General features: G+C 34.8%; 1 protein-coding gene across 1 annotated transcript in view; it reads left to right on the forward strand.

Moving 5' to 3' along the window:
- AHR (aryl hydrocarbon receptor) overlaps positions 1-12,266 on the forward strand; it is a 53,864-nt gene that overhangs the window by 17,428 nt on the left and 24,170 nt on the right. Inside the window, exon 3 of the mRNA XM_047094647.1 lies at positions 11,340-11,443. Coding sequence (XP_046950603.1) covers positions 11,340-11,443 — 104 coding nt within the window. The remainder of the gene's footprint in view (positions 1-11,339; positions 11,444-12,266) is intronic.

Raw genomic sequence — 12,266 nt, forward strand, 5'->3', positions numbered from 1 at the left:
CTCTCTGCTCCTCCCCACTGACTGCACGCACACTCTCTCTCAAATAAATAAACATAAATAAATATTGAAAAAAAGAAAAAAATACCCACAATCCAAAATTGATGTTTTCTGATGTTGGTGATTAAACACAGTAAAGTGCCATTTTTGCCTGTCAAGGCAAATTAAATCAGACCAGAGGGGAGCCTGAGGACAGTTATAGGATCACATAGAGCTGTGACCTGACAAGTCAGTGTGGACTTAGGTCCTGGAAATACAGAATGGAAGACTAAAGTCTTTAACGTTATATTTAAACTTTTTTCACCAAATTCTAGAATGTTAAGATTAAACCATACTTTTTTAATTAAAAAGAAAAGAGGAGCATAAAAGGAAGACCCAAGTTACAAAATGAGTATTAAATATCATGTTACCTCTGAGAGGGAAGATATCTAAGAAGTTTAAATAATTTACTGACTATGACCAGTAATAGTTTATTCAGGGAGACTAGAATTTGGGTGGTTATAACCCAGCCTTTAAAATTGGGTGGTATTAAGGGAAAGGCTTGTTTCCTCTTGTATTGTGTCTATTAGTTCCAAGTCTAACAGTGGACATTGGGTTTGTTGACTGATTGGAATCAGTATGGTTATGTCATATTCTTGGTAAGAGTAATTGTAGCATCTAAAAAATTTGAGTTAGATTTCATTGTCTCTTTTTAAAATATTCATTATTATGTCAGTGTTGCATTTAAATTACTTTACTTTTGGACAGTATTCCCAAAATTACAATTCATATGTCTGCTGAGGCACAAGTATCTAATGAGGTAGAAAAGGCAGAAAAGTTTTCTTTCAGTGAGGCAATAGTACGGATCAGTGGCATGTAGTATTATGTCAATAAAATATTCATAGTATATATTACACCATTAAAATATAATTATTAACTGTGAAGTCTTTTACATACTCCATTATATATGTCATGGGTTATATTTTGTGACATCTTTATAATTGAGATACATAAATTTAACCTGTGGAAAGGAAAACTTAAACACAAGAAAGAGATGATTTTGTCTAGGTTTCAGTAAGCCTGACAAGTTTGAGGACCTGAGATCTAATTCCCAACTCCTGCATAGGCAGCTATTATAGGGAGTAGTTTCTGGTTATTTTAAAAACTAAGTAACATAGGGGAAAATCATTCTGAACCATTACATGTACTTAAAATAATCACCATTTTATAAAGTGTAGTATTATTTACATAGTGGAATGTTCTAAATTCATGAAGTCTAAAAAATGCTCTAAGAGGGGAGGATAACAATAGTTAACTTACATGATGTGGTGATCTAACATTTAGTCAACCTCATTGTCGAATATGGATCTTTGTTGACTTTATTTTAAATTAAAAAATTGCCCGTGCTCTTTTCTTGGTCTTCCTTTTGTCTTTAGTTAACAGTTCATTTCCAGTTCATTAGGTTTTCAAAAGAGAGCTATTGTGTTTATTCATCTTGAGCTTGTGTGTTTCTCTGGATTTCAATCCTGTTTTGGTGTCTGAGTAACCCAGAACACTGTCTTGAGAAACATGTGCAGAGAATGAGCTTGAACAGGCAGAGAAATGAATTAAATAAAAAGCCCTTTCAGGGGTTGAAATTTTATAAAGTTTAAGGGTTTATTATATGTGTGCTTTTCATTCATGGGATTTGTATGCTAATTTCATCTACATTATATAATTTTGAAGTTACTGTATAGCAAGTAGTTTGCAAAAGTTTCAGCAATGTGGTACCACAGCAAATGTGATTTCTTAATTCCAGAAAGTTCTATGGTAGGTTTGCGTAAATGATGAGCATGTTTGAAATCATCATATAGGATTCAGTTTCACTTATGTGTGGTGTTATCTACCTTACTATAATTGAACTATATATTTTTTTTCCAGAATTCATATTCTAAATGTGAAACTAATTATAACATTCATGATAGCTACATAATTAAAGCTATAAAATGTAAAGATTTAAAAATGTAAAGGTTCTTTTAAATTTTAATGTATGGACTTTCTATAATCTAATCGATGTAAACTGAAACAGGGACAAATAAAAGGAATAGTAGAATATTTTTATTGAGTCCAGTTGAAGTTGTATTAAATCCTGGCTCTTACATTTAATAATATGATCTCTTTGGATAAGGAATATACTTTCTCTTTTCTTCAGATATTGTAACTTACAAGATTCATTAGATTCTGTGAATAAATTTAACATTTTATGATATTTTATATAGGATACTTTCATCACTGAGTATTCATTTGCTTTGATAGGTATTTTCAAAAAAGACAACAAGTGCATATTAAAGATTCAGACTGAACCTGAACTTGCTATATCTTTTATTATGTTTTGCTTTTTTTCCTCTTGTAAATTTACTGCTTTTTAAATGGGTTTTCTCTTTGATCATACTTAGCGTTATATGTCTGTAGGATCCTTAATTGCTTGGCCATGAGCAGGTCCAGGTGGTCATAAATTGATGCGTTTAGCTTTTTTTTTTTTTTTTTTTTTAGGAAGATTACCATTGGGGTAATATTAAAAACAATTTTTTAATGTTTATTTTATTTTTGAGAGAGAGAGACAGAACATGAGCAGGGGAAGGGCAGAGAGAGAGGGAGACACAGAATCTGAAGCAGGCTCCAGGCTCCGAGCTGCCAGCACAGAGCCGGATGTGGGGCTCAAACCCACAAATCATGAGATCATGACCTGAGCTGAAGTCAGACGCATAACCTACTGAGGCACCCGGGCACACCCATTGGGGTAATATTAAAGCCCTCCAACTTGCAATTTTTCCTTTTTTCCCCCAAATAAAGATTTTAAATGTCTGTAGTTAATTTGATATTTTTTGTGTGTGTTAATTTGATTTTTGTGTGTGTGTGTGATCTGGTTAATGCAAATCTACAGCATCATCTTGTTGTGGTGTTTTAGAAATTGTATTTATGTATAGTAGAAAATTAATCGCTTTAAGGCCTGATATAGTTACATTATTTAATCGCTTTAAGGCCTGAAATATAGTTACATTACCATTAATCATTTTTAGTTAGTAATCATATTTATGTCGTATTTTGAAATCATGCTTTTACAGCTTTTCTACTTTTTGATCAACGATTTTTTTAAAAAAATTTTAACGTTTATTCATTTTTGAGAGACAAACACAGAACATGAGTGGAGGAGGGGCAGAGAGAGAGGGAGACACAGAATCCGAAGCAGGCTCCAGGCTCCCTGCTCCCAGCTGTCAGCACAGAGCCTGATGCAGGGCTCGAACCCACCAACCGTGAAGTTATGACCTGAGCCAAAGTCAGACACTTAACTGACTGAGCCACCCAGGCACCCCATAGCTCAAATTCTTGTTTGTTCAATAGCTGGTGATTTAGATTTTGGAACCATTATGATACAGTTGAAATAATATTTTAAACCGTGAAAGTGAATAAAATATTCCAGAGGAGAGCATATAGAATAAGACGAAAAATACCAGAGATGAGATGTTTTAAGGAGCAGTGAAGGAGAGCAAATCTGTGTGTACATGGAGTATGAAACTGTGCTGAGGTGAGACTTTGCTTAAAGATGCCTTCATTTGGATGTATTACTTGGCAGTCAAAAAGAATGAAATCTTGCCTTTTGCAACAAGGTGGATGGAACTAGAGTGTATTATGCTAAGCGAGATTAGAGAAGTGTCAGAGAAAGACAAATATCATGACTTCACTCATATGCGGAATTTAAGATATAAAACAGATGAACATAAGGGAAGGGAAGCAAAATAATATAAAAACAGAGGGGGACAAAACATAAGAAACTTAAATATAGAGAACAAACTGAGGGTTGGTGGAGAGGTTGTGGGTGGTGGGATGGGCTCAATGGGAGGAGCATTAAGGAGGATACTGGATGTTATATGTAGGGGACGAATCCCCGGATTCTACTCCTGAAATCATTATAGCATTATATACTAACTAACTTGGATGTAAATTTGAAGATGTATATCCATGAAAAAAAAAAGATACCTTCTTTTGCTATTTCAAGTTCTTAGAGGCTCAAAAGAAAATTGCACATGAAAGTGTAAACTAAAACGACATCAGAGTCCAGAGAGAAAATTATATTACTGCAGGAGATCATTTCTGGTCCCTGACTGTCCATAGAAGCCAGAAAGCCATTCAGGTGCTTGCCGTAGAGGTTGGGAAGGGAAACAAGCAAGTCACTTCAAATCAATCTAACCTAAAATTGTATTGAATTATTCTGCTTTCTTCTAGCCTTAAATTTTCTCATATGATGTGGCGTGCCTCTTATGGTCACTTTTACAGATATTGTTGTCAACTGGAGTGTTAATTGTGTCTAGTGTCATTACGTCTGGTCTCTCTCTTATGGAGTCAGCCTCCTGTCTCTTTATCTTAGGATGGCAGAGGCGGATTGTCACGGAACAAAAGCACTGGCAGGCAGGAGACATAGAGGCTAAGCCTTTGGCCTTAGATAAGACCTTTAACCTCACTGTTGCCCAGAGCCTTCATCGTCTCAGCATGGACAATAAGAATGTTTGCCTCCCTCATGTGCTAAGTTTATGGTGGATTTATCCTAAAAGTATGAGCTGTATGAAGTAAATTTTACAACTAAAATTTTATATAAATTATAATTATTAATTACAGAACACTGATATTTTACTTCTTTTAATGGGCAATTTTGTTGTCATTGTTGGATATGCGTAGAGGCCTTTCAGACCTGGTGTTAATATTCTCTGACAATCTCTTGAGTTAATTTTATATTTTGATTTAGAGATAGAAATTTGCTAGTAAACTTTTTAGCGTTTAAGCATAATATGTAATTATTTATTTCCCCATATTGTTTCCTCTTCAGAAGTGGCACACACTGAAATCTAGACACTTTGTTCAGGGAAAAGTGATATGGCTTGCTTTGGTGAGGAATACACTGTGGGCTATGTGCTACTTGCTGTATTTGTATATATACAGAATTTTTTGTTACTGCTTTATATTTTAGTCTTAAATTATGTGCTTCTGTTTTGATCTTTATAAAAGTGGCATTGAGTCATTTACTGAAGACATTCATATTAATGAAAGCACTCTTTAAGCAGAGGAATAATAATTTTAAAAAAATAATAAGAGAATGAGATTCAGAACATTTAAAAGTTTGTGAATTTCTAGAGTCACTGGTTCTCAAAATGTGGCACCTGGTCCCAGCATCACTTGGGAACTTGTTAGCAACGCAAACTATAAGGCCCCATCCTAGATCTCCTAAATCAGAAATGTTAGAGGGTGAGGTCCCGCAGTGTCTTTTAATAGCCGTAGCCTTGTAAGTAATTGTACTGTCTATGAACGTTTGAGAATCACTGCTTTAATTGGTTAAATTCTGCTACTTGGAATGCAGTTTGAATTCCAGTCTTGAATATGTAGAAAGCTCAGTGCAACTCGTTCCCCACTACAAAGGTAAACTAACTGCTCTTGTTGGTTCCATGACCTCAGGGCCCTAACACAGTTACAGTAGAATTATCACTAAATGGAAAACTGGGGAAACGTTAAATAACATCTAGTCAATTTCCACTTAATTGAGAGCAGGAATAGGTCTAACTTTTAAGGACTTACTTGGCTTTAAAATAATGTGTTTTAGGTTGGCTAAAAAGATAGACTACCAGTCATGCAACCTACATTCATTCTTAAAGATAGAAGCATGCATTTGCATTTTCAAAACCTGAATTTCCTTTTTTCTGCCTTTGGTGATTAGAAATTTCTAGGTAGAAAAAAAAATCTGTCAATATCATAGGGGAAAGTATGGTGTAAACTATATAGACCTAGTCTTTGTGTCCTAGGAACTCAGCATGTAGAATAGTTTTCTTGAATTTCAGTTTCTTCCTTCTTTCCCTCAAAAGAAGAACACTTCATTTACAAACAAAAACTTAGAGTTGAAATATTTCTTTTACCCCAAAGTATGTAGAAGAAGCTCTCCTTAGGTACAGTTAATATATTATTTGGAAATTATTTATAAATACTTATCCATATTGGACTAAACTAGGAATGTTTTGTTTATATTTAAGAATTACTGCATTACTTAACTCTTCCTAATTTATAGAAGTTTATGTGGTTGAATTTTATAGTGATAGCTTTGCTCTCTCTTATGCTTATATCAGTGTGCAAATGGAATTTAACTTTTTCTGCCAGAAGTAATAAAGGGGATAATAATTATTATAAATTGAATTTAAATCAATAAGTAGAGATTTAAAAATCTTATGCTTTTTCCTGGCAAGATACTTACCATGTCATCTTTCTGTTTAATTACAAATACAGTAGCCTACAAAATATAATTTACCATATGCAATATTTCTTCCTCATGAATTTCTCTGTTGAACACTTCAGAGCATGCTTTCAAAGAGGAAATATTTAGTTTATAGGAGAAATGGAAATCCAAGCTTAGATGTATAAGGAAGGAAGGTGTCATATAGGAAATGGATATGGTTAAATACACGTGGGAGTTAAGACTTGAATCACTTGTTTAAATGACCATTTGATAATGCTCCGATGATATTTACCCTCTAGATTCATTCATCCATTAGATTAAATTCTTGTATAATGGCTTCAGTGACTTATCAATGAAGAATTAGGTGAAATATTTTGATGCTATAAAATCTTAATATTCCTCAGACTGTTCAAAGTCACATCTTTATATTTTAGAAAGTGTATTCTTGCAGATGGGGAGGATTTTAACAAGTGTCTGTTTATTATAGCAAATGCTTCTCATGTAACAGAATTGGCTGTGACTTACTTTCAGATGCTACATTTTGTTTCTGTGAAATATTGTATATTTCATTCCAGTGATGTAATGTGTAAGTGTCCTATGCATCTGATTATTCATATAACTTTTATAACAATTCATCATTGTGAAGTGCTTTCAAATCTATAATGTATAGGCATCATAGCAGTCCTAATAGATGATATTCATTAATACTCCCTGTTTAGAAATGAAAATATGCTCAGTTATCTCTGGTGTGCATTAAAAAAATTTTTTTAAGTTTATTTATTTTGAGAGACAGTATGAGTGGTGGAGGGGCAGAAAGAAGGAGAGAGAGAATCCTAAGCAGACTCCATACTGCCAGTGCAGAGCCTGATGTGAGGCTTGAACTCATGAAATCTCGAGATTATGACCTGAGCTGAAACCAAGAGTCAGATGCTTAACCGACTGAACCACCTAGGTGCCCCCCTGATGTGCATTTTCAGTGTCGATTTTCATAATGATTTGAGGGTATATCAATGCAACATATAGCCCATTATCTCAATTATCTCAATCCTGGGCTGTAAATTGTGATTCTAGGTATTACTTAGGTACTCCACATCTTACTTTAGCCCTAACAAGAATTTGTCTCCAGAAGTATCCTTGTCCTCACTTAAAGATGAAGACACTAAAGGTCAAAGGTGGTTGGCGTAGGTGAGGAGTCCAGCATGTGGTTAATAATAGCTTGCACGAGTAGGCTACCTGGGTTTGATCTAGACTTCACTGCTTTAAGCCCTCTGACCTGGAGACGGTTTCCTAACCTCTCTAAGTCTCAGTTTCATTGAAAGGACAAAATAATACCAATCTCCCAGGATACTGTTTGGAAGACTGGTAAGATCTAGTGTATGGAAACTGCTTGGCATACAGTGTGTGCTCAGTTACGTATCACATCTTGTTACTAAGGAAATTATTTTAGGCCACTTCAATGGTAGGAAGTACACTGGTGCCAGTACCCCAAGTCATCTCACTCTTCTGTGGCTTTCTAATCAAGGGGAGAAATGCATACATGAAAATGACTAGTATTAAAGTAGCTCAAGCAGTTTTAAGAGGGAGAGGTGGTAGGTATGAGGTCAGGAAACAGAGGACAAACTTCATGGAGGGGCATAGTTTGGGACTGGAGGCCCAGATGTAAAGTAAGATCTCTAAAAAGTCACATTAGTATATTTGTAAAACGAGAATGCGAAGGGAATGCATCTTTCCTGGACTCATCTTTGCACAGTATTTATTTAAATCCTTATTAGCCTTATTAACTAGTTATTAACTAGTTATTAACCTTAAACCTAAGAGCAACAGAAATATCTTTGGAAGAACTCTCCAGTGATCCTTCCCTAATATGTAGTTGTCACTTTTCCTACTTAAGCAGTTATACGTATTAAACATAAACCTTCCAACATTTAGAATTGTAAGCCCTGTTGTTTAAAAAGGGTTTGTTTTCTTTTTTCTTCCAAGATCCTGTAAAACTTTAATTAAATCCCATTTTGCTACTTAATCATTTCTGACATTCTTAGTTCTTTATTTCTATAACTTCCTTTCCCAGCTAAGGGCAGAGTCTGATTTCTAATTACATCGGCTAATATCCCTAATACAAAGCCAGAAACAAATTGTAACTTGTTCTGAGTTGAATAGTGTCAGTGGTCCAGTAGCTCTGGTTGGAACTGACACCAGTTGTTTTAATTGAAAATTAATTTTAAGAGATTCCTGATAATTTAGACATTTTAAAATTTGATACTAGTAATATCTATCCATTTTTATAATTACATACTTTGCTTTTTGCAATGTGTAGGTTTTGGTTTTGTTGTTTTCTTTTTAACAGTAAACCTTTTTTTCTTTAATATGAAATTTATTGTCAAATTGCTTTCCATACAACACCCATTGCTCATCCCAACAGGTGCCCTCTTCAATGCCCATCACCCATTTTCCCCTCTCCCCCACCCTCCATCAACCCTCAGTTTATTCTCAGTTTTTAACAGTCTCTTATATTTTGGCTCCCTCCCTCTCTAACTTTTTTTTTTTTTTCCCTTCCCCTCCCCCATGGTCTTCTGTTAAGTTTCTCAGGATCCACATAAGAGTGAAAACATATGGTATCTGTCTTTCTCTGTATGGCTTATTTCACTTAGCATAACACTCTCCAGTTCCATCCACGTTGCTACAAAAGGCCATATTTCATTCTTTTTCATTGCCACGTAGTATTCCATTGTGTATATAACCCACAATTTCTTTATCCATTCATCAGTTGATGGACATTCAGGCTCTTTCCATAATTTGGCTGTTGTTGAAAGTGCTGCTATAAACATTGGGGTACAAGTGCCCCTATGCATCAGCACTCCTGTATCTCTTGGGTAAATTCCTAGCACTGTTATTGCTGGGAACCCTCTTGCGATGTTGGTGAGAATGCAAACTGGTGTAGCCACTCTGGAAAACAGTGTGGAGGTTCCTCAAAAAATTAATAATAGATCTACCCTATGACCCAGCACTAGCACCGCTCGGAAGTTAACAGTAAATCTTACTGATTTTTGGTGTAACTCTTTTTTTTTTTTTTTAATGTTTATTTACCTTTGAGAGAGAGAGAGACACAGAGCACAAGTGGGGGAGGGGCAGACAGAGAGGGAGACAGAGAGGGAGACACAGAATCCCAAGCAAGCTCCAGGCTCCAAGCTGTCAGCACAGAGCCTGATGTGGGGCTTGAACTCACAAATGGTGAGATCATGACCTGAGCCGAAGTCAGACGCTCAACCCACTGAGCCACCCAGGCACCCCTGGTGTAACTCTTAAATGGTGCCTTGCACTGGAGCTTTTGGAAAAGTGAGAGTATAGTTAACCCTGACATTGTGAGGTTTTAATGCACTCAGTCAAATTTGACTGTTAGAAAGCAAGCAGCAACAGAACAGGAAAGGAGAAAAAGCCTTTTTCTCTTCTACTTACATTGAGAAAGGTTAACCATTTCCTTTGGTCTTGATTAACTGTTAGATCAATTTATGTACCTCAACCTATTTTTTTGGCCCAAGGAAATATGTTCTTTGGCCTCTTGAAATTGTTACATTCAGAGGCCAAACTTTTGGCCTCTTCTTTCAAAGTGGTATGTTTCAAGTTCTGCAAAAGCAAGAACTTGGCATAAGATTCCAGTGTGACACATGCACTGATTTACCAGAAAATATACTTCAGCGTGAAAATGTTTTATATGTGAGGCTTTGCTCAACTGGAGAGAAAATCTGGTTATTAGTAAATCTTGTTTTTTGCCAAGCCAGATTATCTTTGGTGCAATAAAAATCTAATGAAATGAGTCTTAAAAGGAATGTCAAAGTCAGTTTCACTTAATGATTTCTCTTATTTGACATTGAAGGTTAAAAATAGATCAGAAAAATGGAAATACTGTATTGTAATTGTATCTAAAAGGTTGCATATTATAACAAGATAATCTATAGGATCTGGGAAACACTGCTAATAATTTACCATTTATTGAATTACTATTGAGCTGCTGAATGCCAGGAACTTCACATATATTCTCATTACTCTTCACAATAACCCTGCAAAATTGTTTTTTTGTTTGTTTGTTTTTGATTACCAGTTCACATATTAGGACAGAGGCTCAAAGACCCTACACATTTTAATAAATGGCAAAGCTAAGATTTGAACTTAATTCTGCCAGATACTACTATTAAATAATATTTGAGAGTGCTTGGAAAAATTCTAAGAACATAGCAGCTATTATTAGTACCCTCAGCTGTGGTGCCTCCCAAGCTACACACACACACACACACACACACTATGAAGAAGAGAGATGGGAGGGGAGGAGAGAGAGCATTATAACATGCTACCTCCAGAAGTAAGCATCCCACCATGGCAACAGACTTCCCCTTCAATCCATAATCCACAAGCAGTTAGGAAGGGGAAGGCATTTTACAGGATGGAATACATAGGAATAAACATAAAAATGTACAAATCTTTTTTTGTGGAAACTTTAAAATATTCTAGTGAGACAAAAAAATGCAGATATGAACAAAAGGAAGAAAATGCATGTTCTTGGATAGAATGATTCAAAATCACAACGATGTTAATTCTCCATGAGTTGATTTATAAATTTAGCAAGACTCTGCTAACAATACTAATCCCTTTTTTACCCAAAAGTTAGACAAGAAGATTCTAAACTTTATGGAAATATATTTCTTAATAAAGCATATGGTTGATTCTTTCTCCTCACCACTACTAGTTCACTGTTTAGATAAGTGTATATTAGTATGAAAATCATTTATTTTCATGAGTAAAGAGAAATGGGAGGCATAGTTATAGAGGTACCATGCAGGTCTTTAAAACTCTTAAGTTATGTGCCAGAAATCATAATGAGCTCATCAGAAGTTGTTTCTATTAATTTAAATAAATTATTTATTTGTAATTAATAATTTTTAGCAATCTGTCCATTGACTTGGAAACCGTTCGTTGACAAAGGAATATTTGGTTAGTCGTTATAGTAGCAGTAGACACCGGTATTTCAAATTGTGTCTTTGTTAGGTATATAGAGACTTTTCCATTATAGCCCTTTGAAATCGCTCACTCTATCGTTGCTTTTTCCTTTTCTCCACAGTTGCATTACAGGCCTCCCCAGCTGACAGAAATGGAATTCAGGAAAACTGTAGAACAAAATTCAGAGAAGGCCTGAGTCTGCAAGAAGGAGAATTCTTATTACAGGTGAATTTTAGTAAATATAGCTTCTCCTAATAAAAAACATTGTAAATGGAAGACTAATTGATCAGTCTTTCAGTTACTCCCGTTTACTTAGAACTCACCCAGGGTGCTTCATGCCACGTTTACTGGGACTGCAACAGTGGTATAATGCTACTATATGAAAAAGTGTAATGGTATCGAGTAGATTAGAAGTCTACCTATCAGTTTCCCTATTGTATTTCTTTAAATAGCAAAACTCCTCCATTATTTTAAAGGTTCTCATTTAAGACACCGAATTTATATGTACCTTCTCAGGACTATAGCTTCATTAAAGCAGTTAATTGTATTTACTTAACAGTTCAAAAATGTTCTTACCTGAATTTTATTTTTCACTATGTTCTTAACTCTTAGCTATGGGGTATGTCTTATCAACACGCTACAGATTTTCTTAACAGCTGTAAGTCCTAATTTTTGTTTTAGAACTTAGTTTCTAGATTTATCTGTGAAAATATTTTAATTTAATTTTCTTTTTTTAAACTCTATTTCTTGGAATTGATAGGATGCTTGATTGTCAGCTAAAATTCTCAGGTATTTATTTTGTTAAAAAAAGATAGAATGAGGATGTGTGCTTTGATATGTTATTACTATTAAGTGATCATCTTCAATTCTACCTGGTGAACCGAGTGAAGAACTTAGTTTGCCATTGTAACAGAAAGTAGCCACAACTTTTGATAGCTCCCTTAATTCTTTCTGAAAATGCTTATGTGTAACCCAACAATTTATAACATTTTTTATTATAATTTTGTAATTACGAAAATTAAGTTTTGCACCCATTAGGTTAAACAAA

This window comes from Lynx rufus, unplaced genomic scaffold (genome assembly GCF_022079265.1).
Source record: "Lynx rufus isolate CCGP_SWC_20201006 ecotype Redwood Valley unplaced genomic scaffold, mLynRuf1.p SCAF_4, whole genome shotgun sequence".
Taxonomy (NCBI): Eukaryota; Metazoa; Chordata; class Mammalia; order Carnivora; family Felidae; genus Lynx; species Lynx rufus.